This window comes from Diprion similis, chromosome 8, assembly GCF_021155765.1.
Source record: "Diprion similis isolate iyDipSimi1 chromosome 8, iyDipSimi1.1, whole genome shotgun sequence".
Classification (NCBI taxonomy): Eukaryota; Metazoa; Arthropoda; class Insecta; order Hymenoptera; family Diprionidae; genus Diprion; species Diprion similis.
Window position 1 is genome coordinate 25,609,438 of NC_060112.1, and position 22,888 is coordinate 25,632,325.

Below are 22,888 nucleotides of genomic sequence, written 5' to 3' on the forward strand. Positions count from 1 at the left end.
AACAAGCACATCGAAAATTAGACTCAAAAGCCGTTGGTATAGCGTGTTCGTTTGGTAAGATGCTAGCTATATAAGATCGATAAGTATCATTCTATTAAAAAAAGTATGAATAATTGATAAAAAGGAAACCTATTATTTAGTTAAAATATTTGCTTGCAAGGCAAGAAGACACGATGTTCAGGTTGTGAATTTATTAATTTATTAAAAGAAGATACCACAGGTGATACCTGTGAACGATGATAAATAGAATTACCATTCAAATTGAATAATCAAACATTTTTACTTTCAATTTGTTAATGGATTGGAGTAATTTTCATTCCAGAAAATTTCACGTTGTGTCGACACAATCTCCTGAAAAATGTTTGTGCTGGGAAAACATGTGATCGGGTCAAGGAAACGGAATGTAATAAATTATTTGATATATTTCTTGTCTCGTTACACAGAAACGCAGCTGGCTTTTACAATCGGCTCCTTCACGGCAGCCTTGATAGTAGCTGATATATTATATGTATGTATAATGATAGACAATACGTACTGCATTAGCATGACTATAAACGAAATGCGAATGTCGCAGTACAATTAATGGTTGTAAATGAGATAGAATAGATTATTTACAATACCATTGTTAACCATTGGAAACGAAGTCCCCTCCCTATTTTGGAATGTTGTCTCTAGTTATGATACGTATCCTTAAACGAGCATACTTATAATGTATAGAAACAATAATTTAACTACATTATTTATGTATTTATAATAATAATTTATAAATCATCACAACTACACCACATCATCTTTTTTCCCCATATAAGTGGACAGTATATATTTAATCGTAAATTATATATACCGTCGGTTTTGTACTTAAAGTATAATAATATTATTTGGACAGAGTTATTTAAGCCGGTTCAATTTGCGATCGTCTTCACATGCGTATACCAGGTATGTCGTTGCGATCAATTCTTGCTCCAATTATAAACTGAATAGATCCCGGATTACTATTTCGAGTAAATATCATCTTGTTTATGACGGTTAATAGCGATAAAAATACTTCTGGAAAAGATTGCAAATGACTCTGGTGATCGCGATGCCTTCAATTAATGCGAAACACTTATTACTCTCCATTACATTATTTGATAGAGAGAGAGAAATTTCTCGCGAGACTCACTGGATAGCGTGTATTAAGACGTTGCATGGAATGATAAGGGTGTCGTGCGGCGATTGTCCGCTGAATAATAAATAGCTTACAGTTGTAAATATCTGTCTCTCTTTCTCTACTGATCACACTTCCGCTATAGGCAATATATAGTATCTATATACTAATGACTATTTAATTAGAGTTTAAATAACACTACGTAGGCCTTTTTGATTTTGCTTAAGATACAGCTTAATTGCATGAGTCAAGTTTGGTTTTTCTTTCAACCTATGCAACGTTATAAAACTACGTTTCTTCTAAGTATAGTATGCTAATTAGAAGATTTATGTGATATATTATTACACTATATTTATAATTATGTTATATAATGTATATATATATACGTTGTAACTTATTTTAATAAATAATTTCTATAATTTGTTATTATAAATTTCACGTTGTTTCGAATGGCCCCAATCTGGAAAAGAATTACATCGGTATGTTAATAGATGCGAAATGCGAGGTTCCAGCGTTTGATCACCTGCATGCATCGGGATCAAGTTTATTCGAATTCTTACCGATTTCGGAATTGCTTGATGCGTTAAATTCTTAGGCTTGGTACTACAGTGAGAGAATTTGAACAGTTGATTATTAAGTCAAAACGCCTTCGCTGTGTGCGAATGTGTGCAGCACTCGCACACTAGCGGATGCGTGAAAAACATTTCAATCTTTCGATCTTCAACTTCAGTGCAGAAACGTTGACGGGCCGAGATCCGCAGGTATCCGTGCGCCGCTAAGCCCGGGCGTCGTAAACCTTGACGACAATGGTTTGCCCCTCCAAGGATCACGTCGAGGTGATCAATGTTCAAAATTAATCATTCACCTTACGCCGGTCATTTCTGAAACAGGTAAAATGACGCAAGGGGTGTATACAACAATCAAGTTATTATTATATGTATTCATGAAGGCAGCATAAGTTATAAGAATAAGTCCTGAAGCTATAAAGACAAAGTAAAATCAAATTATGATAAAACTAGATTCTTGCCACGATTTTATGCACCCTGAAATAGTTTGTAATAGCACACAAGAACTAAAAACAATTTTATAGTAGAAATAAAGTCGCAAGTGAGTAAACGGCGGCCATTTTGATAATTTCTACAAACAGCGTTGAATTTACGTGATGACATTTATGTGCGAAGGATCGATCGATGCAAGATCTGTCGTCTTTTGAAATCTCTTTGCAGGAAACTGGGTCATTCCCTAATCGTTTCCAATATGAGGGACATTTCGATCAAACTAGGATTCTCACCTTTTCCTCGGCGATGCTGCTGGTCGATGTAACTCTCTGAGATGGTTCAAGTCTCCGCCGCCTCTCCTCGGCGGCATCGGCGTCAAGACTCACGGTTGTTTGTATCGGTTGTGCGACGACCGAGGCGTTCACATGCCGAGTCTTAATCAAGGGTGGGTTCCGGGATTGCGGTACCGCGAACGCTCTACGCAGGGCTCCCCGTGGTGGTGAAGGAGGCGGGTACGATATACCTACGACGATGAGTTCGGGGGCGATTATTGGTAATCCGAGGTTGATTAACCGCTTCGTTTACGAGGTACGGCGCAAGGGGACGAAAAATTGGTAATGGATATTGGGATATTATGTTACTCGTAATTGATGGCACGGAAATGGTCTCTAGTCCGAGGCAATATACATCATCAGCCTTAACTTGGAAAATGCATGAAGGAGCTGGAACGACTCGAAATAATCATGATAGAATCTAGAGAAAGAAATAAAGTTTGATTCATTGACGTCTGATGAATTCCTGGTCCGTCTATTAGCATTCTCCAAGTCAATTCTGATCAGTTTATTTGAACTGAGAATGGACAAGGTATTAATCTTGATCTTCGAAGTTACGAGCACTGGACACTTTGCGGGCAGGTACCGAATTTTTTACTTAAAACGGTATGTATCGAATGATATAAATTTGGACCAACCTCTGTGTCCAGGAGACAGGAGAGTATCCTTACTCTTCGTGATCTGAGGAACGATCAGGAGAGAGTTAGGTGGTGTTGGCGAGACGGTTGAGGTTTGTGGCGACGTGGCAAGGGTCAGATTCGGTAAAGACTGACCGAGACCCGAGTACGCCGGTACTTGGACGCTGAGGGTGTTTGGCGTCGGGGATTTGCAGAGCAGCGAGCGCCTGGAACAGGAGGATGAGAGTTGAAGTGAAGTCCGCATGCAGGTGGAGAAAAACTGACGCAATTTAATTTACCTGACTTGAAGAGGTCTGATATTGTGCCCAGCAGCTGTAAACTCGCTGGCGCCTTCTTCCGAGGATACGCTGGAGGCACGAGGAGGTTCGCTCGTCTCGACGCTGACGTTCCTGCTGGGATTGTAACTGGCAACGAAGCTGTTGCTGCCGGGAGAAACGCCCTCCATCTCCATGCTTCCGCTGCGCAAAAACCACGAGTCAAAATACAGTGGAAAATTGGAAATGTAAATGAGAATGTAAATTTGTAGAGTAGGAAGATGTCGCAGGGCATAACAGCAGTGCTTTTCCAACACTATATCTGCAGGATACGCTGCACACCCTGGACGCGAGCTTTTGAGACGAGGCGAGGAGTTCTGAGAGTGGATATGCAAAACTAGGTAAATCCGATAAAAAAAAAAATAAGGCTGAGAAAAAATACGAGTTGAAAATGGTGCTGCAGTGTACTTTCAAGTAGAATAATTCTCTCTAAGTAGAATAAATTTCTATTCGAATACTGCGGATACTCGTTATATGCTATAGTTGGTCTACTCACAACATTCAATTTCATGTTCAATAACTAATTATTCGTACCTGTGGCTGTGGGCCAGACTGCTGACGCGTGAGGCCCGACTGCTTCCACGAGGGGTCCGACCCAACAGACCTTCAGCATCTTCCACATCAAAGTCCCCTTCTCCGAGGTAGGTGCTGGCTTGTCTGCTGACAGGGAGGGTCGGTACTGTTGCTGCACCAACCACAGGCGGTAATTTCATTCGCGCAAACTGTTGTTGCGCCTTGCGAAGAGATTCGACCCAGGACTGTAAGCGAGTCAAGGAGTAACGATTGATACGAGTAAGTGAGTGGATAAATATGAATAGGTGAAGGAAGTGGCTGATATAGAAAAACCACTACCGAATATTTCGACCATTCAACGAGTTCACGAATGAATTTCAGAAGAAGAGGTAACGAATACAGCCGAAGCAATAAATGTATAATAAAAAAATCGTAAATTAACATTAGAACTACCGAGGTAAAATGAAGTAAGAATTTTAAAATGAAATTGTAAATCCAGTCATTGTGTCTGGTCTGGTAGTTCTAGTGTTAATGAACGCATAAACCACTGAGTGTATAAAAAAATGAGCCAGAAAATCCGAAAGTTTTTTTTTTTTTGGATCCTTAAGAGGTAGGGCATCAGCTTACTTTGGCCAATTTCGGCTCTCCAGCGCTGAGTATGAGAGCGGCGCATGCGGCGCCGTAGTCGTTAAGGTAAACCAGACCCAGACTAGATGGTTCCTTGAGCTCGTTTACGCGGATGCGATCTACGACGTAGGGCTGGCGGACTATCCTGAGACCGCCAACCGCCCCCCCTCCTGCCCCGCTGCTTGATGAGGTCTTTTTCGTTGAGGGTTTACATACGAGCAGCATGTCAGTCAGCAGAAGGACTCGTACCTCCATCTGAAAAAATCGGTTACAATTAGCGGATCAAACGACTTACTAATAAAATTTCCTACTAACCCTAAGTAGCACGTGGTGACTTCAGGTTTCACTTATTGGGGGCAGCAAATCAAGTCAAACAAGTGAAGACTGACCTGGAAGATGCGTTTGTAGCCAATAGTTGACTAAATGTCGAAGATACGTTCACGAACGTCTGCTAGGTTGTCAATTGACAGTCAATCGTGTGTTCAAGTCGATTGTAATTAAATTGACTTCTGATCAAGAAATAGTGAAACTAAAACTTTGGAATTTGTAAAATTATCGGATCTGTTTTTAGTCAAATCTTTCATCTTTCTATTCAAATTTTCCATCTCCTTAAATTTCGACAAGTGTGCTACTCAGGGTGTAACCCGAGACAGGACACTCAGGAATCGATAACAGTGCGTTCATAAATCATACCTTGCTCGTAGCACCGTCCCGTAATTTGAATTCCCCTTCCCTGAGAAGGGTCCTCGGTGCATCCTTCGGGCACCCAGGCATCGGCGTAGTCATGATGTCGAGGTTGCTGTGAGCTTTGACGAGTCTGTCAAGCTCCTCGTCTCGGGACTCAACGACTTCGTAAGTTTCGAGACGAGCTGCTGCGCTAGCCAGACGAGCCGTCTCCTCGCTTCGTCTGAGTGCAGCGTTTACCGAAGCAACAAATTTGTCTACAGATTTAATCTGCAACAGAGGTAAATCACCGATAGAAATTCCTATCGCAATTCGATGACGGAGCCTCGTCATTCCCGAATCAGGAGTGTGGCTTACCATCATCGTCAGTTCTGATCGCTGTTCCTCGTTCTCTGTATTCTTGTGGACGGCCTTCAGCAGTAGAGAATATTTGGTCAGCCTTTGCATCGGCTTCACTAAAATGTCCAGCAGCCTCAATCGATTGCAGTCCTTTTGCGTTTCGCACCACTGCGGAATAATAATGAAAAGATGAGACAATGCGTCATCAAACAAGTGAACGAAGATGATCACTAGAATGTTGATCACGATGTCACGCGATTAAAGATGAAAAAAAATTAGGGGATGCTCGAAGCTCGAATGGCTGAATAGTCTTCCATATTTACAACGCTTACAACGAATGAACTGCGGAGAGTTTTCTTTCAGCAATGTCACACCGAGCTCTCAACGAGATAGATACTGATCAGACAGCCGTTACTGGCAAGCTGATTCCAGATGTTCTAAGACTCTCGTTTCACGCACCGACGTTTAATACTCTTACCCTCGACAATAAGGGGATGACAAGCAAGGGAGTCCTGTACTTGCGGTATTACCCAAGCCATCCCGTTCCACCACGAGCCCTCACGTTCACCGAACTTCTGTACTTCGCGTTTACAACGCCCAACAGACTTGAGTCCCCCCGTTTGAAAATTTCAACCCAGTTGTACACCGCAGTCGGTGCTATTACCACGTTATCCTGGATACCAAGGATTTTCTCGTATAATTACCACACGCTCCTCGATTCGCTGGTAGGTACAATTCTATTGACGTAGTAAGCGAGGGAAGGGGATGAAACGGGGTGAACGGATTTGGAGGGTAGAGAAGGCACCAAATCCTAACTTAAGCACTCATCACCAGTGCTCTATACGTTCTCTAATTTCATTTAATATAATCATCTCAGACAAATTCGCGGAATCTTTTATCTCACAGAGATCTTGTGAGTTGAATTCAAATTTCTTATTTCAACTTCGTATACGTTAAAGACCCCGTAGAATCCTTACAAAAATTGGCATTCAGTCGAATTCGCTGGATCACAGCTTTTCACTCATCTTTGAGAATGAAGCTTGCAATTTTTTGAGTGATCCGTTTGATTTCAAGTCCCCTTAAAGATTTATAATTCCTGATTTTTCTGACTTGTATCCATAAAAACTTTCGATCAGACGATATGCGCTACCACATACTAAAAATTCCGCCAATTCGACCGCTAGCTAATATCCACAAAGATTCTATGGAGTCTTTCTTCATCTTTTTCACCCTGCAGCTCACCACAAGATATGCAGTAAATAATTCGTTGTCGTTCAAACGGTCCCTGCAGTACTGCTGGCACCTGCTCTGCTCAGCGCAGTACCTCGTGTAGGGTGCGAAGGTCTGTTCGAAGGTTTCAAAGCCATGAAGAAGGTCACCAGGGTCGAGAGGCAGCCTTGTGACCCTCGCCGTGTTGACCATGGCCAGAAGATGCTCGCACCAGAAGAATCGGTTCGCGGCATAGATGTCTGGGATGTTACCAAAGAGCTTCAACCTGTCGACTTCCATCAGGATTCCGCAGGCCTGCAGGCTGCATAGACAGGCCATGAAGAGCTGGAAACAAAGCAGCAATTAAGTTCCTCAACTTTGCGGAGAGCCGATGTCAAGTATCAAAATGGCGTCTTACGTCGGTCACGACCTTCAGCGTCCTGATGTAGGCGATCTCCGTCTGCGCCAATTCCCAAAGTGCGGTTTGCTGCTGCTGTTGCTTTTCTGACAGTCGATCCGAGGCCTCCACTATGTCGCGCCAATCCTCCTCCAGGGCGTAAAGACCTGCATAAATGTCAATTTACTTCAATTTAGATTCGGAGGAAGGTCGGCTTCTACTTCGGGTTGCTTCCTAATTTAGGGTCGCGCGATGTCTCCTGTTCAATACACCGTACGTCACGCTATTGTCAATTAGTTCAAATTGATGTTCGCTGATCTATAAGGCCTGAGTATTTGTATACCGTGTCAATCGTCACACACATTTCGGTCGGATTTTTTAATACCAAACTTTGGTACTGTTGAAAGTAATACTGGATTAAATATTACAAGTAAAATGAAACGGTATAATACATTGAAATACAATTTTTACTCTATATCATCCTCTGTCAATAAGGAAAAATGTAAAAAGCGTCATTCAACTGGTGTTCTAATATTTCTTGACCAGCCGGGTCAGACTTTACCGATTGCTTGCCACCCAGAAAGACATCATCAGTATTGTGTGAATGCAGCCAACACGATTTTCCTTGAGAAAAATCGTATGACAAGTAGAAACTTAACGCTAAAGTGACAGCATAGGGTGAATGAAGTGATCCTCACCCTCCTCGTCAGCTTCTCGTTCGCCGACGTAGGGTAGCTGAATGTCGGTTAGTCGTGGCACCCCGTGCTTGGTGTACTCGTTGAGTTGTTCAACGAGCGACTCCATCTTGGTACCCTTCGTGTTCGTGAAGAAGCCACTCCACCGCTGCTTGCTGGCCTTGAGACCCGCTGCCCCCGAGGACGATTTCCCACTGGGTGTGGAACCGACGAGGGCTGGATTCTCCGAGTCGACGCTCGAATCCTCCGTAGAAACGCTGAAGAATCGGCTGCTGCGGCCCCGGCAGCTCTGCTGGATTGGATTATGAAAATGGAGAGAAAATGTTCTGAACGAGCAGTAGACAGTGTGATGGAATAATTGTGTTTCAGGATGAGGGATTCGCTGCTTCAGCTTTTCCCCTTCACTTGGAACTCATCTCACGAAACCGGAAGTCGGCGAGGAGGTAGATCGATTTTGTGCAAATCAACCAGCTCTGAGATTCATGAATTCGGAGTTTTCTGTGATTGGTTGTTGGTGACTTCTATGTAAGTATCGGTATGGATATTAGTATCGAAGGTATGCATTTTTCTAATGAAAAATCTCATATTGCTCGGTACTATGAAATAGGATGCTTGCAAATAAAGTTTCACATTTGGATGACGAAAAGATGCAGCGGACTTTTATTACTCATCTGACAATAACGCTACCTAAATCTGGCAGCTTTTCAATATCTGATGCAGCATTTCTACGGTAATATTGCCATCAGATTTGTGCCAAAGAAACTAGAAGCGCCACATATCGCAATATTGAAATCGCTCTTCTTGGCCAACTTTGGCATTCAGACAGTGAAAAGATACGCGTCCATACTTTCAGCTTTCGAGCGACTGTCTTTTACACAGTTTTAAAATACATTTAATATGCACATAAAATTTAAGGGGTTGGAATTGTGTTGCAAATGTACGAATAGATGTTGTAACAGAGTTTCACTTTTCTTCAAAATTTTTTGCTCCTATTATTTTTAATGATCTTTATGCAGTATTTATTGTAGTCAATACGGTGTCGTAAGATGTTTAAGTTTGATAAATGTGGATGGTAAACAAGCCCTGCCCATATACGTAAATATATGAAAATAATCCGATGACGCAACAGATTGAATTTGCTCGTGTGTATTTTCTTTCTCCTATCAACAGCAAGTTATATAATATAAACTGAGGATTTTCTCCATCGTCGGTTTATATCCTATAAGAAACGAGATTGTGGATGCGATAACGCTTGAGAATGGCGTATAATTCTGTTCTGGAATAGCGCTTTCCTCACTCCCCTCTAAGGCAAGCGAAATATTTATAAAGGAGGGATTTGAGGGGCTTTGTATGCCTTATACTCCGTGCGCACGTGAGATATTACATATTTTATTTTCACCGTTCCCGCTCGCAAAGAGAACAGCTAGGTATATACGAACACTAGAGTTTCAGCTACTTTTTATTACTCGTTAAAAACTCCACCGCCGTTTTCGAGCAGCATTGCCAACGTATAGGAAGCCGGTAAACCTGTTACGTAATTCAACTTTCAAGTGAGTTCGGATTTTAAAGAGACAAGCCTGTCTCTCCATTCGATATTCCACAAAAATTATACCTCACATACTCTGCACGCACATGGCAGGGCTTCGTTATACACAGAAGAACTTCGAATTCCATCAGACTTATAAACTTCGAAGCGAGAAAATTGCCTATTCAAATAAGCTCGTGAACAGCCTGTCGTCTGATAGTTGGTGTCACTTGATAATAATTTTTCCCTCCAAACACCGAACGCCAAGTAAAAGTGTCGAGATCATGAGCTGGATTCGATAAAGCGAAAATATATACCGACGTAAGTCTGGATCGAAATGTACGAGAAAACCGAGGCGAAGAACCCGTTCAGCAATGATGAAATTTGGAAAAATTGATCCACGAGATCGATGGCTCGTCGAAAATTCAACGGCACTGGAACTAATGTATTGCTCAACCACCCTTACAGCCGATCCTCGCGTCCTCCGTGGAAAAACTCACGTTTTAGGGGTGACGAAACGTATCAGTTAGAGTGCGTCGTCGTTACGGACGAGGAGGAATCGCTGCGTAAGCATCGAAAGGGATTCTTGGGACGTCGCGACGTCGCGACGCTGGCTAGATCGTAGATCGAAATCTGAGCACACCAACCACCCCGCCGAAAGCGAAGGGTGATCAAAAGGCTGACCATGCGGAGGCGACTTTTGGTCGCAATTAGATATTTGCACTGATTTTCTCTGGCAAAATCGTGACTTGCGAACAAAAGCTCCGTACCTTCCAAATCGTGTTGGGTATGAATTTTGCACAGACACAATTTGACAGAAGGATGAATTTCAACTGTAATGCAGGAATGATGTTTGAGCCTTTTCAACAGTCAATTAATCGGAAGTTGGATAAATGGCGAAATTACACGAACCCATAGGGATGAGAATGAGATACGAAAGAGAGAGAAAAAAAAACGATACCGGTAGAATTATTTCATCAGATTTCCTAGATACCAGTGCCTGGATAATCGAAGGACTGGACTAAGTGAATCGTAGGTTGTATGCACTGTGCAGTAAGTGAGCTGAATATTCAGTAACCGATAGTTATACAAATATATCCGCAGATGTAACGAAAGACGTAAGTGCATGAACGAATATTTGTTGATCCTACATCAGTTATTCAGTATGACTGGATTGTCTGCTTTTCGTACTTGAAACACGGTTTAATACAGTAGCCTGTAGATCGCACCAGCCCCTCGAGAAAATGAAGAAAAAAGGAAAAGTCAGGAAGACAAACAAGTCTAAACGAAAGCGCGAAAATCGGCACACGTGTATTCGAACATATTCTGGCCCCAATGACCCGTCATATTTTCGCCGTATAGTGATAAAACACACGCGAATTTGTGCAAACATTAATATGTTCCAAACATACTCGATACACGTAAGTTTGTCTATCTCAGTTTATTAATCATAGAACAGGATTGTTATCTCCCGTCCTTTTCATTTCGTTTTGAACGTAGAATGCGAGTTGAAGACTTATTTATCCATCCGGGTGGTTTCCATTTCCAGTTTCTCATTTGAGAACTTATGACATTCTATTACCACAGCAGGAAAAAGAAACGTTGAAAATGAAATTGACTAGTAAGTGGAGTGGTAGCATTGATTACAATAACAACAAACAATGGAGACTTCTTTGCTTTTCTATCTCGACAGTGCGTTGTAAAAAAATTCTGTCTCCAACGAACGTGGGGGAAAACTCAAAGCTTCTATACACGAACCTTTAGTTACTTCATCACGCAGCTCAATTCACGTGCAGGTAATGTTTTGCAATATGTTGTCTAAAATAAGATATCTAACTAAACCATTGAGTGTCACCCCGCTCTACCTATTTATGGGAAATGCATCCCTTATGGTTGAGAATTTTGAATGGTTGATATTTGCGACATGAGGCAGCCGTTCCGGAAATTTGGTTTGGTGTTCAAGAGGCGAATTATAGATGACTGAAAACATGGTCTCAGTATGAAATGGAAAGCAATTGTAAGTTGAGAAAGAGTGTGCATGGTTATCGACTTGGCCTTCTTCACAACACGCTTCATCGCGACTTCGAGAGTGCACTTATGTTGGAATATAACGGGGTGTTTGACGATGCCTGACCCTTGATATCGCATCGCGGAGGGTGAGAATTACCGTGACGGTTATTAAACGGCACTGGGAGTCGGTTTGCGTATAGTATGTATTATATAGTGACAATGTGTGTACTCACCCCACTCGCCTTGCGTAATGACACGTTCTGATTGCTCTTTTGAGTCGCCGGTCTTGTGCTCGTTCTATCGTCTCTGGCTGAAACAAATAAAGTCGCAGACGGTAATAACCGCTTTTTCTGTGTGGACGACGGATGATCGATTTCTCTCTCCCGCACTACTTCTTTCTCTGTGTCACTCACCGCCGCGCCGTAGGAATGAAGGATAGGGTTACTAACAGCGGGGCGATGTAGATTCCAATGCGAAGCGCACTAAAAATAAGTCTCCATTTTTCATTCCGCATACGTATGAAAGGTATAACAGTTTATACCCTAGTTCAGTGATAGCGGAACACGCGAATAGTCCGCAATTTTCCTATCGATTGACGCCATTTTGTCGTGCGTTTTCTGATTTGATCTCGTCCCTCGGACAGTCCGCGAGGCTTGTCTAGTTCGAAAAACATGCTCATTGAAATACAGCTTGGGGTGGCAATAGTCGACTCCTGGATTTCGGACTTTTAGTCCTCCTGAAGTCCTGTGCATGCAGAAAAGTCGAAAAGCATTTTTCTCACGACGTTCATTATTCATTAGTTAGACAGCGGTGGTAGCTCGGTCGGTAACGAACCGAAATTAAAAAGACAGCAATATTTTCTATATTCACACGGGCTGCGCTCACGCGGAAACAGCGGTAATAACCATAATTGCCTTAACGAGGGTCGAGCTTCTGTCGCATTATAAGGTTATATTATCGCGATTCCGCAGGAGTAATTATAAAAGCCGGAACCACATATGCGGAAATAAAACACACCGAAGGTTGGACCGGAAGCGATTCGTTATGCTCCGAACGGAAAGAGAGCAATAAGTTAGGTCGTTACCGCGAGTACGTCGATTTATCATCATATGCTTCTGCATTCTTCGTTTTTCCATATTATTATACTTATTTCGTGTTAAAATATAACATGGTATTTCGCTCCTAGGGTGTCCGACAATTAAGCCTCGTGATTACAGGGTGCAAGTAGGCAAGTGGCTATAATTTGTTGAACGAAATATGCGACAGCGTCAGCTGGATTTGACAGGCTCGATCCGTTTACCCAGTATCTGAAATTTCGGACCTGGAAATGGCGACGAGTGAGTTTCATTTTTCAACGTCAAGCCTCTATTTTTCAAGCTACCCAAAGCCCTACGCTTGACATTCAATGTCAACGAAATATTCCAGCTATCAATGCGAACATGTGATGCATCGGAAATAAATATACAGCACCGGTTCTGTATACAGATTTCCATACCGACATTTATCAACACTTAGCCAAGATACAAACCCATTCTTAGAATTCAAGCCAACTAGACTGGGGATATTTCCCAGCGTTCAATATTCCAGAAAAAGGTTTGTGTCTTGGCTAAGTGTCGGTAAATGTCGGTATGAGAACCTGCATCCAGAAACGGTCTAGTGTACCTGCTATCAGGATTTTTCTGTAAAACACACCACCATATCCTCACGTATTCAAAATTTCAGACGCAAAAAGTTTCACAAAAAATTCTCAGACTATCAATAAGTTCATAATAAGCAGAGCGCTTGTAGAGGTTTGTCAACTTCCAGGGCTTATCAATTACACGGCTGATATAGCTGAAGCATTCGCTATGTAATCGTGTTCATCGTGGGTAAGCAAGTTCAAAGACGATCGTATTTGTTAGGAACGTATGTTCCTGAAACGGTTTGAAAGCGTAATTAAACGGTGCGTGACAAGGTTTTAACGAGTATAACATCCGACGAGAGCTTTTCACTTCTCAAGCATACAGCAAACATTGTATTAATATAATAATAATCGCGTTGTCGACGAGATTTCGAGTGTTTTCCGAGTGTGAAACGCGCTTTCGGGCGAAATTCGAAAGCTGTAGGTGGATTTTAGCTGTATAGGTATAGGATTTAATAAGTATATAACTAATACGCGAAACGCGAAACAATGGAGAGTTGCGCTACGTTGAGCAAGTTAATCAGACGTTAAAGTTGATTAATAATTTTTGTGGTATTGTGCCACGCGATTCATCACGAGATTAGCAAAACTCCCGGGGCTGAGGAATATTAATTCTCATCTTACGCCGAAACGGCTAAAGGTTATCGCGAGCTGTCAGGTGGATGACATGACGCGGGACATCGGAATCAATTTTTCGACTTACGACCGTGAAATTTTATTTCACCGAGAAGAAGCGAGTTAATTAAATAATCTCGAAAACAGCGGGTGTTTCAGTACGATTAATCGACGTCTTTCCCTCCTAAGAATTCTAAACGACGTATAAAATCTCTCGTTGAAATGAATTCGTGACGTTTTTTAAAGAGAAATTCGTCTGCTGTGCAAAGTTGATTTAAAAATTGGAGATTAGACGAGATGGTATTGAATTACAGGAGTTGATTAGTTACGAGATGGAAGTGCAGTGCAAGAAAAATTGTGTTTACTCGAAATAATTAAACGGGAATTAGAACGAAACGTGACTGGCTGTAGAAGCTGCAGAGGAAAAACGGTAATGTCCAATTACCCCGAAACGAGGAATTCGTTTAAAACGTCGCGCTGATGAAAAATATCCTCGGAGTTACTTTATCCGCGTAAGCATGGACAGACGAGAATATTCACCAATTATTTTACACTCGCTCGTTTTGTCGTTGCTGATTAAGCATTTTCGTAGGCAAGAAGAAAATATCCCCCCACCGTACGACGGCGAGCTGAACTTCATTAATCCAGAATATTTATACAGATATCAAACTTGAAAAGTCTGTGGAATTAGCGTTCAACCTGAACTTGTGAGAAGCAACGTTTGACAAATTCCGACCACCTCCTGATTATGTTCCAGAAGACTGTTTCAATGTTGTTAAAATATTACCTCGAGACACGCGACCCTTCCAAGTGTCATAAAACCATGGCTTCATTTTCCTCTGTATATAAGGTACTTCAGAACTGTTCGTGTCAGTCTCGACGAAGTTAATACTGAAATTAAGCAACAAAACTCTGACATCCGAGAATTCAATACGAGAATTCATATTTCCTCATGGTCTGATGTAATTCCATTTGAACCAGTCTCGAAAGATTTTCATGGCATTTTTGAATCAATCAACAATAAAGAGCGCCATGCTTTTGAAACGGTGAGATCTAACTTGAGAGAATAATTTCTCTAGGGAGTCGCGTAGTAAAAATGAGGCTAACAACATTTGGAAAGAGTGAAAATCCCAGCTCGTTCCACAAGAGCAATTATCACTCAGACTAAAGCCCAAGCTACAATTCGGACGCGAAAAGGGAAGGGAATCAAAAGGGTGGCAAAGCGGATCAGGGATTGGGGGAATGGAGGATGATAGACATCTCTACACTGGTCGTTGAAATGTCCAGTCACGAGGGCGGGTCACGGCTGCATGAAATTCATCAAAATCTACTTAACTCCCTGGCCATCAGCGACTCGCTCCGAGGCGAGGGTAAGCCGATATCAGGTGGAGGGTGAACATGACTAATGCAGAGAAACACGATGAGCCAGAGTTTTCATTCCGGATAAACCGCGTGCGCAGGACGACGTCAAATCCGGAAGCTTGTCAAGCGAGGATGGATCCTTTCCTTCCCTGCATAATCCGCGATGCTAGCTTCTGTATCGTACAGCCGTTGGCAATTTCATTATACGGACCGTTTTCGTCCATCCACCTCCATATCCGGTGTCCCATCGCAGCATCCTTCGGTCATCCCTTTGTCCCTTGACGTGAACACTGAGGCAGGTCTAATCGTTACTAATGCAAATCTCTGCGGACGATTAGCTCGTTTATACTCGGCTGCCTAATCGGCTGGAGTATCGAGTGATGTGCGAAGTCATTAGATCTTGTTTTCACGGAGGACCGTTTCTTAATGGAAATGTCCCGAATGGGAACTGATAATTAAACTGACCAACTTCATTCCTGAGAAACAAGCAACGTTTGAGTTCTACAGTTGGATTCAATATCTTCACCTTTGCATGGTTCGTCTGCCCAATATTGGTCTTGAACTCGTTTAATCACCCTTCAACGTGTCAAAGACTTTTAGAAACATTCCGCGATCATCGTTTGTTACTTATACCCGGAACTATAAGGGAGGTCATTCATTGCCGATTGGAGTCTTGATCCACAAATTGTGTCTTTGAAACGGCAACTTGGCGCTTCATCATCTGCTGCATTGTGACTTTGAAATGGTCGATAATTCACGGAGTTTCCATCCATGCGATGTGCTTCGGAAGTTGTATGATGAATAGCAGGGCTAATCTTAAACTCAGACCAGAGTTTAATTACGACAACTTATTTCAGCACAAGAGAGAAAATGATCATCCAGTCTTGTTATCCATATAATATGCATTGTGAGACTTGATCTGTGGACGGGGACTCCTCGGGAAGAAAGGAAGTAAGGAACTGGGTAAAGGATTCGAGGATCTTGAGACCGGGGTTCATACGATGAAGAAGTGACAGAGAAGAACAGTTCGTGAGGGTCTAACTGGCGAATATTGACTGGAATTCGGGGACTTACCGGTGATGCGAAGATGCCTTCCGCCCATGCAGGAAGTCTCGGTGGTGAGAACCGGCAGAGGAGTGTTGAGGGAGTCCAAGAAAACGTCGACGCGCCCCAAGTCAATGCCTCGACGTTCACAGGCCCCGCTCAAAGCCTCCCTGAAATTAGTCAGAGAACAAAGAGACTTTATTAAGAGTGATCTAATTAGGCACCTCGAGTCGAATCAAAGGGAGGGAAAAGGAAGAAGAAGAAGAAATTGACGGAGGCGTCGAAGCGGACGAATTGCTCGGGGATTTAGAGCTTGCGAGGCTTTGTGCCCATCGACTCTGGGCTTGGATTTCAGTCGGCCAACCCTGCATCTCCGAGACATGTTTCTTCGGTGGCCAAAAATGTTCGAGACATTCTAAGAAGACATGGCGACATCGACACGCGCGTTGCACGACGAAACCAATTGCCGGAATTAATTAAATTTAACAACTGTTTGCGGTCTTGACGCAATATGATATAGCTCCATCGTTCAGGGACGAATTTCTCATCCTCCTGTCGCCGGACAAAGAGCTCTTCGTAATTGCTCACCGAGCTTTCTTATTATAGATGCGTATGCGTCAACGCGTTTTACCTGTCACGGAAAATTCTAATCATGTTAGTTCGACACTAAGTTAAAAAAAAAAGAATGAATAAAGGATTATGTTTGAAAATTGTTTATCAACGACGATATTCTCGTCCGACTATAATTCGATAGAAATACATATGAGCTAACAAATTAACCGCACGAACAACAAATTGACTAACTAATTCCTCGCGGTATGGCAATTACAAGCTTCTTCGCTTTCGAATTGGGGAATAAACTTTGTAGGAGTGATAAAAATTGGTTATACTTAATTGAATTGTACAAATTATTAATGAGACCACGTCTAAATTCAATTTCGGTGTATAAACAGCCATCGATCAAATGAATTGCACGGTCACTGTGTAAGCGTGCTTGCGGTGTTTCGGGTCGAATTGGTTAGAATATAGTTAGACTTAGAGACGACCTTGTTGAATACTTGTGAAAACAAGTGATCGAGATCCCGGAATGCCCCGACAATTCCCAACTTTCGCTGCAGTATGTCGTTGATGGTGAAATACTCTCGGGGGTGGTTCGCAATTATCGTTGAATATGCGGCCTCGTTTTTAATTCATTATAATACATCCCTTCCTTAAAATTTCTTAATTATAACAAATGGTTCTCCGATGATTATTCGCTGATCGAGCTCGCGATTATAATTTATTATACGCTCGATGATCCTGACTTTCAGAGCCATTTCGCTTATGCACAGCTCAATTGGAGTTTACAATCCGCCGTCTTTCTGCCTTGTATTAGTATTATAACCCTAATTTTGGGGCGGCTTTCTGTCGCCGATTAACGACCGACGTTAAAGCTAAAACAAGGCTTTGCCCCGGGAAGAAATAAATGTAGGAACCAACCAATTTCCACCCGACAAGAACAAACGGGCGAATACAATTGCCGGGAAATTACATCCGCGAATCAACCGAATGGCTAACCAATTCTGTATATTACCCACGATTAAATTTCGCCCCTACGGGAGATTCCGGCGATAAGACTGAACGCGTTGTTTCCAAGTTTTGCCAAGGTTTTCGGAAAGGAAGGAATCTGCTTTTTCACTTGAGATTTCAGTTTTTTTTTTTTTTTTTTTTTTCTTTCTCAATATTGCGCGTCGATTCCAAATTATTAAAAAAATTTTTTTTATTAAAGCAGCAATTCTCATGAAAAGAATCTATCTAACAAATCGAATAGATGTAAGAAAATGAATGATCTATATAATTGTGACGAACAACAGTCTAGCGGTAGAGATTTTATCCCCGAAAATTCACCCTCGAAGCCGAAAATTAGCGCAGGAATTTTTTTTTCCTCAGGTTAAATTCCCTCCTCGGCAAATATGCAAATTCGTACAATGTTTGCACAAACATACAAACAGCCGTTATCACCTCGAGCTTTGATTCCGCGATATACCGGGCATTTACATACGTACGTATATACTTATATATGTATGTAATGCATAAACGTGGGCGGCGAATTAAAAGGGGTTGAAATTTGCGGTGCAAAATTGTGGAGTCACGTGGCGCCGTTGAGCTGATTTTTCAGCTTCTTTGCACCGCTGACTGGCGCCAGTCGTTTAAAGGCGATCGAACGTTACGCAATGTGGAACGGGAATGGGATCATTTGAGGTGGAAATGAATTAGAGAATGATCGAAGATAACTGATTTTCGATTAAATCGATTATTTTTCACCCGATAATAGAGTACAATCGATGATTTTTCTCGATTAATCGACCTACTTGCTTGAAAAATATTTTGAATGAAAGTATAAAATGCACTGTTTCAAAAAAAAAAAAAAAAAATACGAAATAATCGATTGATCGATTAATTTTTACCGATTCAATCGAGCCGTGTTCGATTATCCATTTGGACTCTTGATTTCCAATTCGGTTTTCCCGCGATATTTCACCCATCCCAATCGCATAATCGATTAATCGAGTAAGCGAAAAAGCAGCAGATCGAACCACTAATTTATCGAAGTATAACGCGACTAATCGATCAATCGCAAAGCTCTGTAGAAAAAAGTTTGAAACTGTATAGTCGATAAACGCGTTTAACGATTGTTTATTCCCGTGAATTATACGTCTGTATACTTAAATATAATATTATTGTCACCGACGCGACGTCGAGTTTCCCCTCAGGAAGTTCCGATTACGTGTACATATGTAGGTATATAGTCAATATGTTCTACCTATCTATTAAGGGTTCGGCGAACCATGTCGAATGGTTCCCAAATATATTACACCAAGCCTCTACCCTGCTCGTGTTATCCAATACTGGCATGATCGTAATATTCTTTGTTCGGGTGTATTGACACTGCGTTATCGTCATTATGCCGTAACGGCGCCATAACTCAATGGCCATGCTCGTTAAAATTGGTCACCAAAAATTGATCGCATTTTTGTGGGTGAAAAGCTGATCGTGAGGACGTGTTTCGGGGCTGAACAACAAAGCGCGCCAAACTCGTGAGCCGCGCTATTTAATTTATCGATTCGTATACCAACGTGCGTGCTGAAGCACGTTATTGAAAAAGTTTCGGAAAGTAAACGATCTGATACATACATAGTTAGATACTTTATCATAGTTTTCGAACAAGTATAATTGGACTACGTCAATCATGTCACCGGTGACACATTTTTTGTTGCGGTAACCGCGGTTGCTCGATACAAGTTCAAAGCCTGAAGACAAGTATAACAATTACGCTGTTATTTTTGTTTACAAGAAATAAGGGTGAAAAGATTATTTTTTGTATGTACAGTGATTATTAAATTGGGATTTCCTCTTTTGTTTAATGATTGTCGTTATTACAGCTTAGCTGTGATTTATGCATAATGGCGGTGGGATAAAATGAATATTAAACAGTATATGTAATTAGAGATGAAGGGTGAAATTAGCCGTGACGTGTAGGACAATATATTAATGAATAAAAAAAACGGTGAATCCAGAAATGGAAATTAAAATCTTCATTTCGTGGTGAAATTATTCACCGAAACGCGGACAGAAAATGGACTTGGAAGATAATTGCCGTGACGGGTGTAATATTAATGTATTATCAGATATTATCACAAAATGAGTACCGTTTTTTTTTTTTTTTTTTGCTTTTTTCGAAAAAAAAAAATTTCAGATTTTTTTGAAAAATTCGCTGACAACTACGAGATTGATAAACGGATCGATGCTGCTTGTTATGCTCAGAAATCGCAGACGCATTTATTTCATTGCACAGACCATGCTGTCGTCTGCTAAAATTTAATGCGCACGCGCCACAATGCGAGAGTAACGGTTTGCCAGGGTGACCAACTGTTTCTAGCCTTAAAAATTTCGACACTTGTGAATTGAGCACAACTGTCCTCGACAAATGTTAAAATTTTTGACGTTAGATACCTCGCGGCGGTTGGTCACCCTGGCAAACAATTGTTTTCGGATTGAAGCGCGTGCGCATTAGATTTCAGCTGACGACGGACCATGCAGTAGATAGAAATTCACTTTTTAGATATTGTACACAGTTTGCTGTTGGGCGGAAATATCGCTGAGTTCGCTTGTCGAATTATTCTTCTGCATTAGCCAGCGCGTAATAAATCAAGCCGGTATATAATATTTGCTAAGATTTTGTTTCGGTTCGAAAAATGCGTCCGTCTTGGAAAATCTGCCCTGACAGGAACGTCGATAACGTTCGATCCCGGGGGGAACAAATCCCGTCCTATCAACGCGAAGAACCTGCAGCTTTGCGTTCGCGCAATTTTCGGCAGTAGCCGTGGAACAAAGCTGATATCGTTCTTTTACAAACAAAAGCCACGTATAACCGTTTTCCCTGCGACAATGGAAAACTGATAATCACGGTAATTGCGACACCTTTTCAAAGGCAGGACGAGAAAATCACCAGTCTTACAGCTGAAGCCGAATTTCCGGCCGAGGCGGTGCGAAAAACGGGTTTTGCGAATTTGCGAGAATGGTGCGATTTTTCGAACCTCGAATCAAACATCTTAAACAATTAAATTTTACTTGTTCAAAATCAAAATTTTTCAGGTTTTTTCTGCGATGGTATTACAGCTTTTTACTCGTAATATTTGTTTTTGAAAATTTGTTGAAATCATCAAATTATTGTTCCATTTCTTCTATTCCAAAGTTACGTTGTTTTTTCGATTCTGATGCATTGGAGCTCATTTTGTTCACAATTAGATTCTCTACAGATCACTTGAGATGAATTTCGTGAACCATTTATTTGATTGCCAATAAACCATGAGTTTAATCATTACACTAACCTGTAGTGATTTTGCGCATAAAGTTTTTGCGACGAAGTAAAATATTGAGTAGAAATACGGTTCAGGTGGCTCGTAAACTCTGTATTTACACAAAAAACGAGTCTTGATCAAATTCGGACAAATGATAAGCGATCTTGGTATTAAAACAAGGAACAACAATGCAATTACGTTTTTAAAATGAAAGATAACCAAGCAGACTTCATTGGGATTTGCGGTTTTTGACATTCTTTTCTATTGAGAATTGTTCATTGGGAAGAGATTCTTTTAATAAAATTCAACTCAATTAACTAAAGATTAACTTCTTAAATCTTGATTTGATCGTTCTCTAATTTTCCCAATTATTCCACTAGACTGTTATACCTACCGCTCAAGCATGAAGAAAGTCAAGTTTTCATAGATTAACTCGCAAAAGTTTGAAAGTTGAGGTCGTAAAGCAATTATACGATTGAAGAAGCTGGTCTATAGGTTATATATATATATATACTCAAACTAAAGTTTCTTATCATTAATCCGATTATTGGCACTCATATCTTCAACCGTCCATGAATAGCGGGGTTTGAGAAAGTCGACCTCGCAGGAGAAAAATGTCCGCAGCTTTTCCAGCGAGGCGTGTTTTCCGCAAAATCGTATCATCCACCCCTCAAATGGCAATTAGCAAAGAGTCCTCTGGCTCTGATCCCACTTTTTACGTCTCGCACCTTTCCCCGCGAATTCCTCTTCTTCCCATTAATTCCGAACTGCTTAACCCCATCCCCACCGGCATCTTTCGCGTCAAGCAGGCTAATCTTTTTCTCGGGCCATAATAACGCGCTACAAACGCCTATAGAGGGTGTCCCGCAACACAGGGACAGCAAGTCCTTGTACGAATAATGGTACGACTAGTAGAGTTCAACTATCTCGCGCATGCGTATTCGCTCACGTGGTCTGGTTAAGTTCCGCCGTTCCCTCTGAGGGTAAAACAGTTTCGTTAATAGTAACTATCCTCGTTAATCTTCATGCAGAACACCGCTGTAACGGCCTAACTTCTTAGTTATCCAGGATTTACGAGACACCCTGTAACACACATGTCTCCGTTTTGTATTTTCTCAGAGAGGTTTTATCGCGGCTGCGGTATAAGATGAGTAGGTGTAAACTGGGTTGAAGTGTAAAAATATAAAGCCAGGGCATGCCGCTATCTGCAAGCCTGCAGGGCGCCCACAAAGCCCGAGCATAATGTCCTCCACGCGTCGTTCGTCTCCAGGCCGTTTCATTCTTTCCGGAATTCCGTCCGTCGTGCGCCGAGCACTCCTGCCAGATGAACCCTTTTCATAGCGCCAAAGGAGCCGCGGTTTTTCCCCATTCTTCGCCACTGCACACGGTCTCTTCGTGCCGAGCAGTCGAAGCGAACCGCGCTCACTAAAAACCCCAGGGGTTTCTTTGGTCCCGTGTTTTCCCACGAGGATGACGTGGGCCTTTAACAGGACTCGACTGCATGCATGAAGAGAGCTTTCCGAGTCTCAGAATGAAGCCTGGATTTACTCAACTTTTCAAAGCAAAATTGGAAACAGGTTTTTGTGGGGTGGATCCATTTCCAAGTTCTCGTTGAACTGTTGAACTTGACTATCAAATATTGACGAGTGTATCGTCTTGTGCAGAAAAAATAGAGAATAAAACATAACTGTGTTAGGATGAACCTGCATACGATCATTCATTTCATTTGAAAAACATAGGTTTTTTGTTACTTCGTTATTAATTCTTTTTCCGTGAAATCTCTGGAAATTTGATTCAATACTTACGGCTTTTATAGGTTCCGCACAATTTTCGACTCGTCGCATCGATAAGAAGCAAAAAAAAAAAATTCGGGATGTAAAAAAAATTCTGTAGTATTATTCGAATGGGAAAATCCAA

General features: G+C 41.7%; 1 protein-coding gene across 3 annotated transcripts in view; it reads right to left on the minus strand.

Moving 5' to 3' along the window:
* Positions 1 to 404: 404 nt before the first annotated feature.
* Positions 405 to 22,888, minus strand: part of LOC124408660 (pleckstrin homology domain-containing family G member 5-like) — a 114,154-nt gene continuing 91,670 nt past the window's right edge. For 2 of the 3 annotated variants that reach the window (XM_046885768.1, XM_046885770.1), the window contains exons 4-17: positions 16,161 to 16,300; positions 11,662 to 11,738; positions 7,897 to 8,185; positions 7,220 to 7,365; positions 6,835 to 7,146; positions 5,611 to 5,760; positions 5,263 to 5,523; positions 4,570 to 4,824; positions 3,964 to 4,187; positions 3,394 to 3,573; positions 3,116 to 3,321; positions 2,439 to 2,668; positions 1,708 to 2,028; positions 405 to 1,607 (exon numbers count right to left, since the gene is read on the minus strand). In XM_046885768.1, the coding sequence (XP_046741724.1) occupies positions 2,023 to 2,028; positions 2,439 to 2,668; positions 3,116 to 3,321; positions 3,394 to 3,573; positions 3,964 to 4,187; positions 4,570 to 4,824; positions 5,263 to 5,523; positions 5,611 to 5,760; positions 6,835 to 7,146; positions 7,220 to 7,365; positions 7,897 to 8,185; positions 11,662 to 11,738; positions 16,161 to 16,300 (2,476 nt within the window). In that variant the 3' untranslated portion in view covers positions 405 to 1,607; positions 1,708 to 2,022. The remainder of the gene's footprint in view (positions 1,608 to 1,707; positions 2,029 to 2,438; positions 2,669 to 3,115; positions 3,322 to 3,393; positions 3,574 to 3,963; positions 4,188 to 4,569; positions 4,825 to 5,262; positions 5,524 to 5,610; positions 5,761 to 6,834; positions 7,147 to 7,219; positions 7,366 to 7,896; positions 8,186 to 11,661; positions 11,739 to 16,160; positions 16,301 to 22,888) is intronic. The other variant, XM_046885769.1, reaches the window with a different exon arrangement.